This window comes from Diceros bicornis, chromosome 18 (genome assembly GCF_020826845.1).
Source record: "Diceros bicornis minor isolate mBicDic1 chromosome 18, mDicBic1.mat.cur, whole genome shotgun sequence".
Classification (NCBI taxonomy): domain Eukaryota; kingdom Metazoa; phylum Chordata; class Mammalia; order Perissodactyla; family Rhinocerotidae; genus Diceros; species Diceros bicornis.
Genome location: NC_080757.1, coordinates 20,524,130 through 20,543,626, shown reverse-complemented (window position 1 = coordinate 20,543,626; position 19,497 = coordinate 20,524,130). Strand labels below are relative to the sequence as shown.

General features: G+C 35.9%; 2 protein-coding genes across 3 annotated transcripts in view; one reads left to right on the top strand and one right to left on the bottom strand.

The window, feature by feature from the left end:
* NF1 (neurofibromin 1) overlaps positions 1 to 19,497 on the bottom strand; it is a 260,892-nt gene that overhangs the window by 28,820 nt on the left and 212,575 nt on the right. For both annotated transcript variants that reach the window (XM_058560309.1, XM_058560310.1), the window contains 11 exons: positions 11,851 to 12,283; positions 10,906 to 11,246; positions 8,365 to 8,567; positions 6,201 to 6,394; positions 5,114 to 5,254; positions 4,402 to 4,681; positions 3,706 to 3,920; positions 3,408 to 3,469; positions 3,154 to 3,268; positions 2,527 to 2,628; positions 664 to 804 (listed from right to left, as the gene is read on the bottom strand). In XM_058560309.1, coding sequence (XP_058416292.1) covers positions 664 to 804; positions 2,527 to 2,628; positions 3,154 to 3,268; positions 3,408 to 3,469; positions 3,706 to 3,920; positions 4,402 to 4,681; positions 5,114 to 5,254; positions 6,201 to 6,394; positions 8,365 to 8,567; positions 10,906 to 11,246; positions 11,851 to 12,283 — 2,227 coding nt within the window. The remainder of the gene's footprint in view (positions 1 to 663; positions 805 to 2,526; positions 2,629 to 3,153; positions 3,269 to 3,407; positions 3,470 to 3,705; positions 3,921 to 4,401; positions 4,682 to 5,113; positions 5,255 to 6,200; positions 6,395 to 8,364; positions 8,568 to 10,905; positions 11,247 to 11,850; positions 12,284 to 19,497) is intronic.
* Positions 14,809 to 18,084, top strand: EVI2A (ecotropic viral integration site 2A). The gene is made up of 2 exons (XM_058560315.1): positions 14,809 to 14,922; positions 17,374 to 18,084. Exon 2 carries the CDS (start codon positions 17,395 to 17,397, stop codon positions 18,082 to 18,084), a length of 690 nt encoding a protein of 229 aa, XP_058416298.1. The 5' UTR covers positions 14,809 to 14,922; positions 17,374 to 17,394.

Genomic DNA, 19,497 nt, shown 5'->3' with positions numbered 1-19,497 from the left:
CCTAGACTCTTCCCATTTTTTTCCAAAGAGAAAAGGAACATAATTTCATACTGTTATATTCCCTCCTCTATATTCTGTGAACCAAAATCCAACCTCAATCAAGGTTGATAAATGTTAAGAAGGGCACTAATGGTATGTTTTAAAGTGAGATTAGGCAAAACAAAAAACTAGTATAATTAAGAACCCAAAAGTTTCCTTTAGACTCTCCAACCTCCTTATCTGCTTCTAATTATACTATTTTTTCATTAAGTACCATTATTTAATAAAAAGCTTATTTTTAAATTATTCCTTCATATGTGAAATGGGGGGGTGGAGAATGCTAACTTCTACCTTTGGGTTATAAAATTACAAATAATGAATGTACAGTGCACAGCACAGCATAGAGCCTAGCATGGTAGCTATTATTACTCTTCAATTTTTTTATCCCTATTCTGTTTACTAGTATTGGGTGAGTACTGTTTTCTGCTATTTTTACATAGAAAATATGCAGTAAAGTTTAAATAGTTTTTTATGAGCTGGTAAGGGACTATAATCACAATAAGTTGCACTATAGAAATTCATATTTAAGTTATGGACCTCTTCTGATTTTAAAAAAGCAACAATAAAAGGGGGAGGAGTTCTAAATGTGCAGAATCTAGGAATACCAATTGAAAGCTTGCTTACCTTGTCGTTGAATATCCGGAGACTGTCTAAAGTATGCAGGTTTTGCTCAAGAAGTGCAGTGCCTGCTGAATACAAGTTGACCTCATCGAGCTGCAGCACGGCCACAGCTACCCAAAAGAGGGCTTTGTGCAGAGGGGAGTCCTGGCAACAGAGATGCATTCTGGGTTAGTAAGACGAACCACAAAACAGTCCCACTCAAAACACACTGCAGTATAAAACGAAGCATGTTATCCCCCAAATTACATGTTTTCTCTGGAGAAGGTGAATATATGGGTGAGCTCTTCACCTATTCCATGTGAGTAACTAAAGACACTGTTACCCAGGCTCAGAACCTTAGCATATCCTTTGATTTCTCCTTGTCCTTTGATTCCAAAATCCAGTCACCAAGTTTCGTTGATTCTTCCAAAGTAGTCTCTTCTGCATCTGCTTATTGTTAATGACACTATTCTATGCCAACCTTCTTTATTCTAAATGTGGATTATTTCTGCCTCCAGCTTCTCCCTACTCTAATCCACAGTGCACACTACCACCAGAATGACCCTTCTAAGTCCTGCTTTTGTCATATGACTTATCTGCTTGAAAACATATGGGTACATTTCCAAACTCCTTCTGAAGAATTTTAAATGTTAGATTAGTTCTATCCCATCTTTAGAACTTCCCTCTCACTATTCTCCTGAAAAGTTTCTCCATAACAACTAGAATGGTCTACATACCATCCCTCCATTGTTCCAGCATTCTTGTACAATCCTACTGCTGTATGTTTGCTGCTTAAGGCTTTCTCCCTTTCTCTACACTAAATCCTACATATCTCTTTAACTTTTGTTTAGACTCTACACTTGGAACTTTCTTGTCACCCTCACCAGTGACTTGCTGCTCTGAATTAAAAAGATATTTATTTTGGGGAACCCTTATTCAGCAGTGTGGCATATGGGAAAATAGCCTTGGATTAGAATCACGGTTCTGTCTTTTATTACGTATGCGACATTGGGCGAATTAGCCTCTGAATCTCATTTTAACTTATAAGAGAACCATTTTGTATAATTTAGGATAAGAATGTTTGTAGAACATATAACTCAATACCAGAACACACAGGTATTTATTTCTCTGTAATCTCTCTCAAGTCTGGCATGTCTTTGTACTCAGTTTACAGAATTACACAACTTTACAGCTGGAAGATAACACTATGCCATCATCTAGTCCAGTTGACTCATTTCATCAGTGTGGAAACATGATGTCCAAATATGTTAAATGACCTGCTAGAGGTCAAAAAACCGAGATGAGCTCAGACTAAAACAGTGGCTGCATCATTTTATTCCTTTTAAATATCATCTTCATTTGCCACCCAAACTCTTTTGATGATCAGGTATACTTCACCCAGCTTTACATTTCTCCACAGTAATGATCATGAACTAACATACTATGAATTTTATTCACTTTGTTTATTATCTACCCACTGCCCAACTCTCACACTCACCTCAGAGCGTAAGCTCCATGAGGGCAGGGAATTTTACTGGCTTTGTTCAGTACTATATCTCTAGCATCTAAAACAGTACTTGGCACATAGCAGATGCTCAATTAATACTTACTGATAAAAGAAGAAAGAATATATACCTATCTTTCCTTTAGCACTGATGAGACAAAAAACTTACAAGCAGTGAGAACATACTCCCCATACTTATTTTCCTCTCATGTAAATACTTCTAACAACTAAATTTTAAGACAAGAAGTTCTAATTTAACTATAGCTTTTTCTTTATAACTTCTTCTCAATCTACCTTATTTTCTGAACTCTTTGAAAGAAAATAAAATAAGATTTGACACCGATATCCAAAATGAAAGCACTCATTTTCTATACAGTAATTACCTTATTAAGAAGTGGTTGTAATTTGGTTAGTGCTATTACTGTAGCTTCTATCAGAACTTGACTGTTGTAAGTATCAGGTCCTTTCAAGCAACTCTCAAGTGCCTAAGGAAACAGAATTCTTTATTTTACTTTCACTGAAATAAAACATTAACTCCTAAACTGAATCTCATAATCAGTTCAGGAACAATTCCTTATTTAATAAGTGCTAGAATTATTTCCAATGCTACAGTGATCTTGGTAGCTAGCTCAATGCATATTTAGTTCTTATTTTTTAATATTTCTATATTATATTCTAATATAATAAGTCAGGCATTATTATAGGAATTACAAATTATATAATTTTATATAAGGGTCTTACATATAGTTAAATGCTTTGAATAATAATATATTAAGATTACCTTTTTAGCAAAAGAGATAATACTTATTTTCTTTTTAAGATACCTTCTTTAGAGAAAGTTTCTTCACTTCAAAGAAAATAATCAAAACCCGTTTTTTAAAGGTTCAATAAGCAACATTACAAGACAAGACATTTTATTAAATTCAAATGTAAATGTCCCTTAGTAAAATGCAAGAAGTGCTTTACAACTTGGGAACCACAAATATTTGGGAGGCAGGAGAGGGAGGTACCTTGCTAAGAATACGGATAATCTGCTTTATCTGCCCGTGAGACACTCGTTTGCTAATACAGCCAAAGACAACAAGAGCTCTTGGTTGCAGGGACGGATTATACTGGAATGCAAATCTGCAATTAAAAGATCCAGTTTATGAAAACTTCTGTGTTTCTACATACTAAATAATTAATTAAAATATTGATTATCCAGTAATATCTATCTTTTCAACAATACACATACTTTTACAACTTAAATTTATTTGGGACATACCTTTGAGCTAGTTCTGTCCACTGATCCAGCCACTTGCATGTTGGAATATCTCTCATACATGCCTAAAAAAAAGGATACTCTGAATACATTTATATACACAAATGTTTTTTGAAACATTTAAATAATGTTTATTGTAATGTCATTAAATGACATATATATTATCAATAAACACATTCCATGGGAGTGTTTTTATTTAAGCATTAAGTGCAAAACAGCAGAATAAACCAATATTTCTTCTATACAGTACTAGTGGATTAAAAAAAATGATCTTAGTTTCTTATCATTTTGCCTTATATACCTCCATGATCTCCAACAAAGCTTCTGTGACTGTTTCCAAGGATGTCAAAGCAAAAGTCTCCCTCTCATAGGAGCCAGGAGAGAATGACCTGTCCCGGTAGCTGGAGCGGAAGGCAATGACGGCAGCTGACTTGACTTTGCTAATGCCAAACAGCAAGTAAAATTTGGGTAATGAGAACTCTGTCAAACTGAGTCTCAAAACTTGCTTGGTCTCTTCTGTAAAAGAAAAAAGGAACAAGTAAGGACTAAAGATATTAATTTTTTAATTCTGAAGTGCCATGTTTCATTTTGAATTTAGAAAATTTGGATAGCATATCAAAATTACATAACCATGCTCCCCAAACCAACCCTCTGGAGACATTATCTTAATGCTCATTGCTTTAGCTCCATGTATCTACAAATTCATGCTAGTAATGCAACACTGACAACTGGTGCTGAGTCTTGAGCTTATGTGATAACCACAAGAGTCTATATGACAAATATGCACAGAAAATCTTTGCTATAGCCTCATATGGAATGGAAGTAATTTATTCTTTTTCTTTTTAATAATATTTCATGTCATTATGACAGGCTTAAATAAGCAGCCTGGTGTCAAGGCACCATAATAAATAATAAGATAATCCATGCCAACGGATTACATCAGGTGATGTAAAATGGAGAAAAGAACTGAAACACAAATTATTTCCCTGGAACTTACCACTAAAATGAAGCTGTGAACAAGTGCACAGAGAGTGAATGATATTAATGACCAATCCATGTGTGGAAGCTCTAAGGGAGAGCGGGCCTGTGGCTACTAAGAAAGTAACAACGTGGAAGAGGTAGGGGAGATGAGCCGCCACGTCGAGGGAATTATTGAAGGACAACATCAGCATGTAGCGTGCTAGAATAGCAATATCGTCCCACATAAGATGTTGTTCTAAAGTAGGAGTTGGAGATAAGCATGTCTTGTCAATTATTTTGCACATCCTTCCAATAACCTGTAAAGAAGAAGAATTTTAAAAAACGTGGGAGCTAAAAAAAGTTTTATCACAAAAAATTTCAGTTTAACTTGAAGGAATACATTTTTGTGAGGAAGATCAGCCCTGAGCTAACATCCATACCAATCTTCCTCCTTTTTTTTTTTTTTTTTTTTTTTGCTGAGAAAGACTGGCCCTGGGCTAACATCCTGCCCTCTTCCTCCACTTTATATGGGACACCGCCACAGCATGGCTTGACAAGTAGTGCGTCGGTGTGCGCCCGGGGTTCCGAACCCCGGGCCGCTGCAGCAGAGTGCGTGCACTTAACTGCTACACCACTGGGCTGGCCCCTCAGTTTAACTTTAAAATGACTAGTTGGAAAACAAAAAACCTCTTGATAATAAAAACAGATACATCATGCCATAGTCCAGAAGGCAAAGGAAAAGTGATTACCTTGCTCGAAACCAATTTCACATTTCCTGAAGCCAAAGCTACAGCAGTATCTGCCATCACCTCAGCTTTTATTGATCCCAAGCCACCCGTTGCACTGGTTTTGATGAAACTGTCTAGTACAACGTCAAGGAGATCTGTAATCTTAGCAGAAGAGGAAAAAATAACTTATGTTTTAGCCATTCTATCAACTTAATTTTTAATTTAAAAATACTTCAAGGAGCAGCTCAATCAATAGAAAAATACTATTTTACCTGAGGCCTCCAAAATATTAGGTTTTATTTAAAGATCTGTCAGTAAATATAATTTATCATAAAATATCCAGAAAAAGATGAGGATATTCACTTGATTCCTTCAGAGATTAAGAGACTGGTATTCAAAAATTAAAAATCTCTACATATATTATTTTCATTCACTTGCAAAGCACTTCTGTTCTCTTCTAAGACAGTAATGTATGATCAATATAAAATACAATTATTTAAAAATATATAAAATGGCATCAAGTACTGAGATGTTTTGTAGAGCTACAAAACTGGCTCCAAGGTCATTTAAAATTATTTGGAGGATTTGCAGCATTGTTTGAGTAAGGGTATTGCTCCTGTAAGTGATTACTTTGAAGAAATGATATGTGTAACTCTTGTCAGATAAAAAATAAAATGTTACATTATACTCTATATTTTAATATTGGTGTTCTTATGCTAGAACTATAAATGAAAGCAGGTGTCTCAAATAATATCATTAAGAGACATTTACTGACACCTATGGCATGTATGTAGGGTATTAGAACACACTATAAAACACTATTTACTTGAATCAACACGAAGTTTTTACAGTTAAATTCTATATAATTATGCCATGGATAAGAGTGCTGAAATAATTCGTTTTTCTCTGGCTTTGAGACATGCATCAGACATTTACAATTTTGAACCAGATCAAGAATCAGGTGGGCGTTTCATGCTTTTTGAAAGAGGGGACTGTCTTTTCTACAGCTACGGCCCTAGTGCCTTGCATAGTGCTTTGCACAAAGTGGGTACCAGATAAATATCTGCACCAAGGAGGTACTACATAAATATTTGAGCAAACTCAATACCTGCCCAAGGCTCCCCCATATTTTTGCTTGAATAGATGGGTACATCTGTTTCTCATTTATGGTCATTGTTATCAGCTTATCAAGAATAGCAGTAACTCTTTGTCGTTTGGCGTCATCATTGTGCTTGCAAAAACGGACGAGATTTGACAACCATGGAGTCATGTATTCCAAACAAAGGTGTTTCAATTCAATACCTGGAGAAAAAATACACTATTAGCATAGATAGTCAATAAAATTATATCAACAATTATTCTAAAATAAAGGTTTGGGGAAAAAAAGGTAAAAGGTAAAAGACCATTATCTAGAATCAGGCCTGGAGAAAAGAGACTTGGCAAATGTATTACTGCAGATAGAGGTGAAGAAGGAAAACAAGCTTTGAAGAAACTCATCTTAAAAACCAGTAAGCCAATTTTTGAAAAGTTTGTTTATTTTTCTTCCTCTTAATCATTTCTCTTCTAGGTAAAAAAATTTTTTTTTAAATAATTTCTTTCTTTCTTTTTCCCCAAAGCCCCAGTAGATAGTTGTATGTCATAGCTGCACATCCTTCTAGTTGCTGTATGGGGGACGCGGCCTCAGCATGGCCGGAGAGGCGGTGCGTCAGTGCGCGCCCGGGATCCGAACCTGGGCCACCAGCAGCGGAGCAGGTGCACTTAACCGCTAAACCACGGGGCTGGCCCTCTTCTAGGTAAAAATTTTATTAAGTTTTATTCTAATTGTAAAAAGAATATATGATAATCATAGAAAGTTTGGTAAAAGGAAAGCATCACCACAAAAATGAAACTGATATTAATATATTGGTTATCACCTCTTCTCTCCTCAGGCTTTAAAATCTAGGTAGAGATAATGCACATTTATGTGTATATATACACACATACAACCCACCCCAGTTCCAGTTTTATATTCAATTCCTAAATACAGTTAAACATTATTTTGGTATCTTGTGGCTTTGGGGTGAAGATGAAGACTCAACTTAATTCATTTCCCAACTTCACTTCTTAAATGATTTAATCTTTCCCCCAACAGTTTGTGATGCTTCTTAATCAATCTGTCTCTCTTAGACTAGTCTGATTGCTGATTCTTGAACACCAGTTTTAATTATTGTACCATTATAATGTGTACAGACATCTTTAATGTCAAGTCTTAGTTTTCTTTCCTTTCAATATTTTCTTAGCTGTTATTGCACTTTCAAGTGAAATTTATAATCATTTTAAGTTCTCCCTCATTCTTAATCCTCAAATCTCATAGCTATTTTGATGAGACTGCATTGAATTTGTAATTATCTGGGAAAAGTTGTTCATCCAGGAACACAATTTGCCTGTCCATTCATTCAAATTTTATTTTTTATATTAATATTTCTCAATAAAGCTTTATACTTTTATTTTGTCAGTCTTACACATTTTCTTTTTATGGCTACATTCCTAAATCTCTTACTATAAAAAAATGTATATGGTGATCTGGTCTCAACAAATTGTCAAAGCTTTCAATTACCTAACACACAAAAATCAAGAAATGTGTTTGAAGGCAAAAAAAAAACAGTTTTATGTATTGTGAAGTGAGAAAGGGAAGGGAGGAAAATGTCAGGAAATAAGCTGGGAGAAGAGCAACATTTATACTACTACAGGGTATGAAGATGGACAGATGTAAAGAGTGGATGTTAAATTTATCAGACTTATTAAAGCCAATCAGGAGTCGACTCTGGACCCTGTGTTATGTGCCACTGCATTCTCCCTGCCCTCTAATGAACAACAAAATCAGAGTTCAAAGTCAACCTAAAGAAAAGAGAAAATGACTACTTCCCTAAAATCAAGGAGACAACGTGGATACTTTACTCATTTGGAATAACCTGCTAAGAAGAAAAATGCCGAAGCTAATTAAACTGCAACACAGTGAGAAAAATACTTTGTCAGTGGTCCAGAGACATGTAAGGTACCAAAACCTTGCCACCCTGCTTTTTACTGCCAGAATTTTGGTGGATTTCTCAATGTAGTCCACCAGGAGTTCCTTCAGAGTCCCTTCAGTTACAGAGAACCACAGGTGAAAAATTAGAAGAGGTAAAGAAGTAAAAATATAATAAAGATTTCACCAGCAAATTCTGAAAAGAAAGGATTTTCTTTGAATCTTCTTAGAATCATTGTTCGTATTAAAGAAAATTATCATTACTTACTAGACTTGCTAAATCCAGAAATACACTCTTCCAAAAATTCTAAGGTGAGATGTGGCTCATTGGCTGCCAGTGTCTTACTAATGGAGACGATAAAGAGGGTGTTGTTGGCAGGGATACATAAACCAGATGTCTCTAGTAACTGGCCCTCAATTTTTAAATTAAAGGTACAAGTTAAGGCACACAGAAGATTATAGGCAGCTGACCTAGGAAAAAACAAAAATGAAGTTGTTTTAAAACTTTTTTCTTATAATTCCAAAAATTTTTCATAACATACAACTTACGATTCTATTACAAAGCATAATAAACTTTTTAAATTTTATAATCAATTAGAGACAAGATGTTATGATTCTATGGAAAACCCAAAATACCCCTTGATCATTTAGGGATTTTTTTAAAGGGAGATTCTTGACATAACCAGAGGAGCACTGTGAAACTCCTAAGACAGGTGAGTATAAGGCCTTTCTAAACGACATTTCACTGGGATATGAAATATGAGAGGTTTACGGTCCAAAGGTTGATTAATAGAAAGAAAGTCAGAATAAGGCGTATTATATTTTCAGTGAAGCCAAAACTCAAATTTTGGGTTCCCCCTTCTGCTAGATCCAGTTACAGTGGGGATCATAAGAAGAGAAATGAGATGGCCCCTCGACAAATTAGAATGTTAAAACCTTTAATCAGCATCTACTGAATTTCTTTCTGGGTGTCCTACAAGTTATACTACAAACTGCAGGTCAAAAAAATTTTAATATAATTAAGTCCCCCATTTTTCCTTCCATTATACACAACCACCGAAAACAAAAAACCAAAAATCCATAATATATATCCAGGTTCCATTAGAACCAAAAATTCCCTTATAAATGTCTGAAAATGTACTTAATTTAGGAGACAGTTCAAAAAACTCAGACTCAACTTTTAAATTTTAATTTTTCTCCCCTATCCAGCGAAAGAAATGATTTGACCACTCAGTAAATTTCAGGTTTTCCTTACCTCTGAACTTTTAGCATGCTAATATACTTATGTAACAACCACACAGGGTGGGAAATCCACTGAAATTTAAGTCTGCCTGAAGGCTTTTTCTCTGGGATGACACGCTTCAGCAAAAAGCAGAAGCTGTCAGCTTGCTTTATGCCACAAGAGAAGACTACAAATTCATTCAAGCTAATAATTGTTAGGGATTCTTCTAAGAGGAACTTTGAATTAGAAATTAAAGGCAAGCTTATAGTTCCATTTCCCTAAATGAGAATATTAATATTATCGTTTCCAAGTTTATCCCTTTATCTCTTACTAACTCCTAGGAATTCTGAGTTATACCATTTTGACATTGACTTTTACTCTGTGTATTTCAACAGCTATAAAGAATCGGCGTTCTTCAAACTGTGGGTAGGTGTCGGAGACTCCTCTGAGATAATGAAAGCTAAGCATACACAAAATTTTGTGTATAATTTCTGAGAGTTCACGGACCCCACGAGGCCCATCTAAGTAAAGAAATCTTGTTGATTTTTTTTTCCTAAATACAGGAGAATCTGGAATCCTAAAAAACCCACTTATAAAACCTGGGCTATATTATACCATAGGGAAGATTTTCTGAAGCTAAGAATTTTTATCTATAAAAATCTTGACAGTACCAAGGTACCTGGGACAAAGAATTATCCTAACATGAAAAGGGGAGGGGGAAAAGAGGAAAGGGGTGCAAAGAGATGTTGGCAGAGAGAGGACGGGGGGGAGTTGGGAGGAAACAATATTTACTAAGTGCAAACTATTTGCTATACTATATTACCACACATATTATTTATTAAACCTTTGTAGGTATACAAGGAAGGCATTGTTACCTTTACTTTAAAAATGAAGAAACTACAGCTCAGAGAACTTCAATACCTTGCCCAAAGCCATACACAGTAGATCTAGATTTAAACCAAATCTACTGACTCCATAGGCCATACTCTTTCTTCACTCATGTTCAGATTATTAAGCCTAAATAGAACCAATCATACTCTGCTCAGATGACATCTATATTTGTCTTTAGATTTCTTTCAAGAATTTTGTTAAAGTCACATAGGTGGGAAGTAGGCAATGCTATTGTTTGAGTTATGGAACATTAAGCCCTTCTTTGTCAAACAATGATAACCTAATTTGATTGTGAGGAAACTTACTAGTGATATACTTTTGAATATGGGAAAACTTAATTAGAGGACTCAGACGAGGAGAAACCTAATTTAGGAGTAGACTTTAAAAAAAAAAGACCTTTTTTGGAAAAAAACAAAAAAACAAAACTGCTATGTTGCCTGTTTCAGATTAAAGTTTCCTGGAGAAAGAACATATATTGGTTTGGTGTGAATCACCCTATTTGGAATTCCTCAGTTCATGTGAATACCCCACAACTTGATGAGGTCATGCGGGTTAACCAACATAGCATACCTTCCAATTTACAGTATTAAGGTAGAGGATGCTTTAAAAGCTTATTAAATGGCTCATGAGATTTAAATTTCATTTTAAAAGCAACAAATCCTGAATAAAGTTGAAGTTAATGTTTTAAAAACCTACCGTAAACTAGGGTCTGAACTGCCTAAATTAAGTAATGCGATATTGAGCAGTGTTCCAGGGACGTCTTTCGGCCGAATCTTGGTGTGCTGGGGGATGGAGTCGGGCTGTGACAGCTCCCACCGTGTCCGGATGTGAATGATAGACTGGACAATGGCTTCGCACTCCTGGTGCATGAAGGTGAGTGGTGTGCCCTGGTTTGCAATGGTTAAGGTGAACTGGTTCTCATCCACCAGGCAGATCTCTTCAATTTCCGAAGCATAATAGATATCATTTAGAAAGACTGATTGCCCCAGGACTTTAGTTCGCTCTGCTGAGGTTACTTGAACAGCAGTAGAACCAACCTGGAAAGTGGTGGTGAGAGGGTGGAGTGGAGAAGAATTAAATTCCAATATGCAGAATTCTAAGAGGTTCCAAAAACCAACCAACCAAATAAACAAAATACCATGTTTGCCATTTAAGGATGAGTTACCACCATTATATACTCAAATGGGTTCAATAATTATTGTGATAAATGCTCTCAAAAGAGACTGAAAACATCAGGAAAAAAATCTTATTTTATTTTTTAAAAAGGTCAAGAATCCCAAAGACAATTACTGATCTTACCCCGAAGGTTCACGTTCCTCACTCTGCAAAAAGTATGTAATAATCAGAAGAACTCTCAATAGGTAGTTTCCATTCTCCACACATTCCTATCAATTGACTGATATATAGAAAACTGTCCTCTCTACAACACTCCCCTGCCTCCAATCCAATCTGGAATATAATAAGTGTACACCTCTCATATCTTCCGCAGGACCTCCATGAACATAGAAAGCTTGGTTTTCCTCCATCTGTACTTGCTTTACATTTGATGCACTACCACGGGGACACCTAGGGAGGCCAGCACACAGACTGGTTAGCCAAGAAAGGCAACGAATCATTTACCTAACACGGAGTGAAACTTACTTTAATAGAAACCTTGGTGTCCTTGTGAGCCAGCTTGAGAGCATTGTGGAACACCTTCAGGTCCTCTTCTAAAGCCAAGGTGGCAGCGGGTAGTTTCTGTTGTTCGTGCTCTATGTGCTCAGCCAGTTTCCCAGGGCAGTCTATGAAAATGAGCCTTTTGCTGCCTTTGAGGCCAGTCAGCAGTCGCTCGTGATACTTGGTGTACTCCCTGACCCAGGAGTTACAGTTATAGATATAGACTGCAGAGACATTGTCATAGGCAAAGCCAGGAAAAACAACAAACCACTTGGAGAGAAAGTCCGTTTTAAAGCGATTGCTAGGCCCAGTATGGGTAAGGTCCACTACAATTTCATATGGCTTTGCATAATATGGCTTTAAAGTCAGCAAGACATGGTATATCAGCAAATCACCATTGATTTGACCAGTTTTGAACCTAAGGAAGATGACAAAAAAAGGACACAGATTGTTAACAGAGTTCTGAATAAATATACAGATGCTACTAATCTATTTTATTCTTTTATTTTCTTTAGAAAACTAATTATAATATAAAACAATTACACAAAGTCTGGATCTATTTTTTAAATCAATTGTTCTTCAGACATTGAGAAGGAAGGCTGAAGTAAGATGGAAGAGACAAATCTCCAATTCAAAAACTTTGAGCAACAACAACAAACTTGCCCACCACAGTCAAGCAAAGAGGAAGGCAGTGGACGTTGGCTGGTTGTTTCCAGGCCCATCAAACTTCCCAGGTGAACAGTTGGAGTGGGAATGACCCACCTGGAGCCCTGGAGTGACCTGAAGGACTTTAGTAATTCATTTATCCCATGTTGACCAGAGAGAATGGTTCAGCAATGATCACATGACTCAAATCAGGACCACGAGCCAAAGAGGCCCAATTCAGAGATAGGAGCTTAAACTGTTGGGAACTGAGACTTTTTCTTTCCTGATGTTTATAATAAGATAACACATAGCCTGGGGAGTTGTGAGCTTGTAACGTGACATATGAAGGAAAAGTCTACCTAAAAACTGAAGAAATGGAGCAAAGAAATGAAGAGAGAAACTAGGGCCCTGGTCTTTTCATTTAAGTCCTAGATAAAGCCTCTCCTGATATCAAATTTATCCTTGGACTATTCAGTTTTGTGAGCCAATAAACTCCATTTTTTGATTAAGCCATATTAGGTCATATGCTGCTTACACTCAAAAGAATGCTAATCGATGTGAGTAGCCAAGGTGAGGACCATCAGAAAACCCTGAAGAACACAGTACTAGAATTTCAAATCAAAACAACTTATATTAACTTTGGCCCAATGTTTTATACCTGATGACTCGGGTAGTACTACAAAGTAGGCTAACATAAATATCCTCACCTCAGAGTTTTTAATCTTGTTGGGAGAAAATAAGGTAAAAATATGACAAGTTAAATGATTTTTAAATAAAAGAAAATATTTTAAGATCAAAGAAAAGATACGAGGTAGTATGTAATCACTTATCAAAGGAATTGCAGAGCAACATACTTCTACTAAGTTCAGAAGAGGGAGAGATCAACACAAACGGGGTGTTCAGTGCAAGCTCCATAGAAGAGGCAGTGGCTGAAGTAGGTAGGAGGAACATCAATTCAACATGAGGAGGGACTGGCAGGCCTCATGGATAGGGGTAAAGAGGAAAAGAAATAGGTAACTAATGTGTTGAGGCAACAGTCAGCTAGTTTAGCTGGAATGGAGGATTCATGTAGAGAAGTTTTAAGAGATAAAGCTGGAAAAATACATAATAGCTAAATTGTGAACGGGCCAAAACTGTTCCACTAAAGGGCTCTGGTTTTCTGCTAGGAGCTTGGTATTTCTCAGAGTATGTTGTGTGAAGCACCAGCATCAGAATCAACTATGGTGCTTGATAAAAATGCAGTTTCATGGTTCTAGCCCAGACCTACTACATATGAATCTATGCAGTGGTGCCTGGCAATTTACATTGTTTTTAAACAATCTCATCTGATATTTATGTGCACAAATATTTCTAAATTACTGCTGTAGATGTTAGGAAGTTATTCAACTTTATTTTTTTAAAGAAAGGGGTGATATGATCAAAGGAAGTGATACATACAAGACACATGAAGGAGTCAGGACTAGTAGAAAAAAACATTGTAGTAGTCTAGGTATGGCCTAATAAGGATCTAAAATAAATACTATGGTGACAGTAAAAATAGGTGACAGTAAGAAAGAAAGCAATTCAAGAATACGAAGGAAGGACCAACATGACCCAAGGTCTGACCAGGGCTGAAAGAAAGGACTTAAATCACAAGGACTTGCTGTATACCACGCCTCTGAGATCACAAAGAATGTTGCCATCATGAACAAAAACAAAGAGATGGTCAGAGGAGCCACTTTTGGGGGAAAAATGAAGTCCATTTTAGACACATTGAATATGAGGTGATGACAGGACACTAAACCACACAAAAGCCCTTTTTGTCCCATGTAATCTAAGTTTACTAGATATTTTCTCAAATCATTGTTGCAGTTCCACAATTTGAGATGTTGGTTATGTACATCACTGTTTCTGTTATCTGACCAATACCCCAGGTCTCCAAACTCACGTTATCAAGTCAGTCTGTGGTACACAAATAAAATTTTTAGAGAAGACTTTACTGCTGCAGGGAAATGCCATTTCATCTCCTTTTGGATGATACTAATATCTCATTCAAAAGCATACAGCAGGCATATATAATGAGCAAAAGGTCAAAAGGCATTAGGCGGAAAACCCTCCCTGTCCTGGAGGCGGGGACTTGTTCTACAAAGCCTCCTGTCATGCCAGCAGCCAATTAGACAAGTTGGAGTTTTGTTTTTTGTTCCCTCTGACATGTGCTTTAGCTGCAGTGGAAAGGAAATGTGTCATCTGTGGTTTGGTTTTAAAAGTGGAAAGCTAGCTGTACATATCCTTTTTACTGCAGATTTACTTTAAGGTTCATAGTCTCCAAGTCTATTCTGCTTTAAATTACTTAGATGCTGTGCTTCAAGACAAGAAAAGAAGTGGCTTATTAAAATCAGGTTATAATCAGATTTTGACCAAGCATTTTGTAAGGTAGGTCATATATATGGCTTTTTCTATGTCTTTTCACTTATAACTTCGTACAGATTAGTGGTTGAGCAACTGCTTTTATATAGTACCTAAGAATCTTATTAACAAACTAGAATCATAAGTGATTGAAAATGTATCCTGTTTTTTTCTGTCTTATTAAGTAAAATTTAAGTTAGAAATGGAAAGATCTACCATCAACACAGAGTTGTAAATTAGGCTTAGGAAGGATCTGAGTTTAGACTCCACAGTGAATTGAAAACTATTATTTGGTATAAAAAAAAAGTTTAAAAAATAAACTTCTCATTACTAATGCTTAGGCACTATAAATTTTATTGAAAAGGACCAGAGACAAAGAAAACTTTTGATAACATAACCTGGTCTCCATGGCATAAATTAGGGATGTAGAGACAGTCCTCTATTCTCAGGCATTTGTAAGGATAAGAGAAAGTCTCATTTTGTTAACAGTTTGTTTATTTGGGGATGACAGTACATCTGGCTGAAGACAATCAACAGCGGGCCTATTATCAGTCCCGTGGTAAGCACTGTTAAAATGTGTACAAATACTATGATGTATACTACATTGTCAATGAACTGATGTGACAAGAATAACCCACTTTAAATCATTTTAGCATCTAATGCAAAAGTCCAGTCGAGTATAAAAGGATGTAAATTACTCGCTAACTGAATTTAAAGTATTTCTTTGTGAAAGAATCATAAAGTATCCAAAGATTTATGTCATCCAACTTAAAAATTAGAGCTGAACACTATTATATAGAAGTCAGTGTACAATATCTTTAATCCAAAAAGTAACCTTAATTCTAGAGTCCATAATACAGGTATTTTCCTCCCTACTATTAATAGGAAATATTACTTCAGAGGTTAGTTTCCAATTAGCATTGTTTGCTACTTTTGTTTGTATAACAACATATCACATTTGTTATTCTCAATTTCTGTATATCAATAGTATACAAATATTATCCAATGACACATAACAACTTTTTCTTATAAAACCTTGAAACTCAAAAAAGTATGACTAGGAGTAGCACCTGTGTCACTTGAGAATGAGTTACAAATGAAGAATCTCGGGTCCCCCCAGACCTACGGAATCAGAATTTGCATTAAAAAAAGACTCCCACACACATTCAAGTTTGAGAAGAACTTCTATAAAATAAATAAGGTTCTTAAACAGACAATTTCATTTACTAAATCTCAGGAGAATGATCTAGTTTTTGCTTCTAATTCCCTCAAATAAATGCTAACAATAAAATACTCTTACAAAAGCAGCTCAGACAAACTGAAATATTATCATAAAGAGATAGCTCAATAACGGTGATAAAACTTTCCCGCTGGTTTACCAGTACCCAGAACAGATATGCCAGTTCTATTTAAATCTCGAATCATCTGGTGGATAATGAGAATTAGGAACAGACTTGTCCCTTTTTGTACTGGCTTCTAGGAAGCTCAGAGCCAAAACTGAAATTCAACTTCATTTCCATGCTGAGACTCTTATGATCTGCCTTGACTTCTCACTTCAGTCTAAATCCCCATGATCCTGATGCTCTATTTCTATTTTATAGTATAATTTATTTTTTAAATTATGTCAAAATCTTCATAGAAAAAATGGTAGGCATAAATGATGATGAAAAAAGTCAATAACTTTTGTTGAACTTTTGAGATTATTCAGAAGAAATCTGCCTCTTTTTCTTTGTAATGCCAGATTTTTAGGTAGAGAAACTGGCATACCTTTGCTTTCAGAAAGCCACAATAATTCGGGGGACATACAGGCAAAAAGAGAGAACCACTACCATAAAATTGCTTTCATAAGTACTGGGAATATATTTCTAAGTACCAGCTTTATTCTAAGCTTCAAGATAAACACCCAAGAAGAAAAAAGAACACCTTGAATTCCTACTTGAAGTCCATTTTCTTTTGGTTGCTACCACACTTCCCCCTTCCCAACCAAAAAAAAAAAAAAAAATCCATTTGCATTTTCCTTTCATATATGAAGCAAAATGCTCAAGGTTACATTTCTCCTTTTCTGTAAAGACTGGTGATACATTTGTTGGGTGGAGAGTTTCTGAAAGATCCTTAAATGGTCAGGGGAAAAAAAGGAGGAATCAAAAAAGTAAAAGCAGAAGTATCTGACTCAAAGCTGAAGTCCAGCATACTTAAGAGGGAGAAAACCAAATAAGACCATGGCATTCAGTTTACAATGATTAATAGTTATTTGTAATGCTAACTTCTAGGATTAAAAAAAAAATAGAAACTAAGTTGTTTCTTTATATGTAGCCTAATAGAAAAATAAATCAGTGGAGAAGGAATTAAAACAGGATAGCCAATGTTAGGCATGAGCTTACTTGTAACATATCAGCTGTCCATCTTTTACCTACAATTACCAAAACCAGGAACCATTACTCTTTCACAAATTAACAAACTGTATTGCTATCTCAACAGATTACCAGTATACTCACGGACATGGAACACACAGGATATTACCTGCATCTTGCCTTTCTGATGACAACAGTTTCTTTGTCTCCCGGAACAAAAGCGAACTATACCCTTCTGTGGGCTAACAATACTACTGTCTGGGATTCAGATATTCAAAATAAGACGAACAGAAATGAAAACATTAACACAAACCCTACAACTCCTGAAGTACATAAAAAAAGTAATTCTACAAGCATGCCTGAAATAGCAACATCATCTCACATCGTATCTTTAACTCCTAAATCCGAACTAGAGCTTTATATACCTTCTGTTGTCAGGAACAGTTCTCCAACAGTACAGAGCATCGAAAACACAAGCAAGAGTCACAGAGAAATTTCCCAAAAAGATGTCTGTGAGGAAAACTACAACAAAATGGCTATGCTAGTTTGCTTAATTATAATTGCAGTGCTTTTTCTTATCTGTATCCTTCTATTTCTATCAACTGTGGTTCTGGCAAACAAAGTCTCATCTCTCAGACGATCAAAACAAGTAGGCAAGCGTCAGCCTAGAAGCAATGGTGATTTTCTGGCAAGCAGTGGTCTATGGCCTGCTGACTCAGACACTTGGAAAAGAGCAAAACAGCTCACAGGGCCCAACCTAATGATGCAATCTACTGGAGCGCTCACAGCTACAATGGAAAGAAAAGATGAAGAAGGAACCGAAAAACTCACTAACTAACAGATGCTTTAGTGAAGAAAAACGCAAAGTAGCAATGAGAAAGTTTATGCAGTAAAAACGAAGTCAGTTCGATATTTAATGCCAAAGTGTTGGTCTGATGGTCTAAAATCTGACATGGCAGGCCTTGCAGTTTAGAATTGAGCAGATGAGAAGGGGAGAAGGATGCCTGCTTACTTAATTACTTAAACTGTGCACTTTTGTTCTCACACTGAATATTTTAAAAAGCAAATATAAAACAACCAAGTATTTGGGGAAGGTTTTAAAGATGAGTTGAAGGAACCGACTAATGACGTAGAAAGGGACAATTAAATAAATATTTTCTGTATTGTAATAGTAGTTAGATGATCTTTGTCTGAATGTAATTAAACTTTGAAGAGTTTTAGTGTGTCCTTAGAGGCAAGTATATGCTTCAACACGTAACAGAAGTCAAATTCCTAATGCATAGAGATGAACTGTAGAGTTTAATGGTACTTTCTTTGCTCAATGTGACAGAATTCATACCAGCTCATGTATCAACATAGCTAATTTTATGCTAGATGCTTTCATCTTTACATATGGCATACATAGGAAAGTGTTTTTCTACTATAAATATTTAATTAAAACTTTTAATTTTGTATAATAAATTAAGACTCAGAACAAAACTGACTACGTATACTTGCATTCACTTTATCATCTTAGAGAATACACTGTTAAAGATCAGTAACAGATAAAATACAGGGCCGGCCCCGTGGCTTAGCGGTTGGGTGCGCGCGCTCCGCTGCTGGCAGCCCTGGTTTGGATCCCGGGCGTGCACCCACGCACCACTTCTCCGGCCATGCTGAGGCAGCGTCCCACACACAGCAACTAGAAGGATGTGCAGCTATGACATACAACTATCTACTGGGGCTTTGGGGGAAAATAAATAAATAAAAATTAAAAAAAAAAAAAAGAGATAAAGTATAACTGAAACAGATGAGATTTATAGCCACAACAGAAGGCTAAGTGTAAATGTAAAGTCATCTTACTGTTTATGCGTGTAACATACCTCTATTCTATAAATACTGCTATGGATTATTTATAGCAAATATCTAAAGGTTGATTAATTTTTGGACTTCAAGAATGCCAACTGGCCTAATAAATGACCAATTTTATTTTTTTACTATCCAATGTGACATGAGCAAAGGAAAGATGTGTGTGTGTGTGTTTGTTATAATTTGGAAAACAGGATACTTCAGGTAATTGTTTACAGAAATTGGGTTCAAGTGAAATAATGATTCATATTTAAGTCAAGACTTCCATCTTCAATATATTACAAAAGTTGGTTTGAGAGACTTTCCAACTATCTACTGAAATTGACACAGGGCATCCTAATTAAAGACCAGACCACATTTAAAAAAAAATCTTGGGGCCGGCCCCATGGCATAGTGGTTAAGT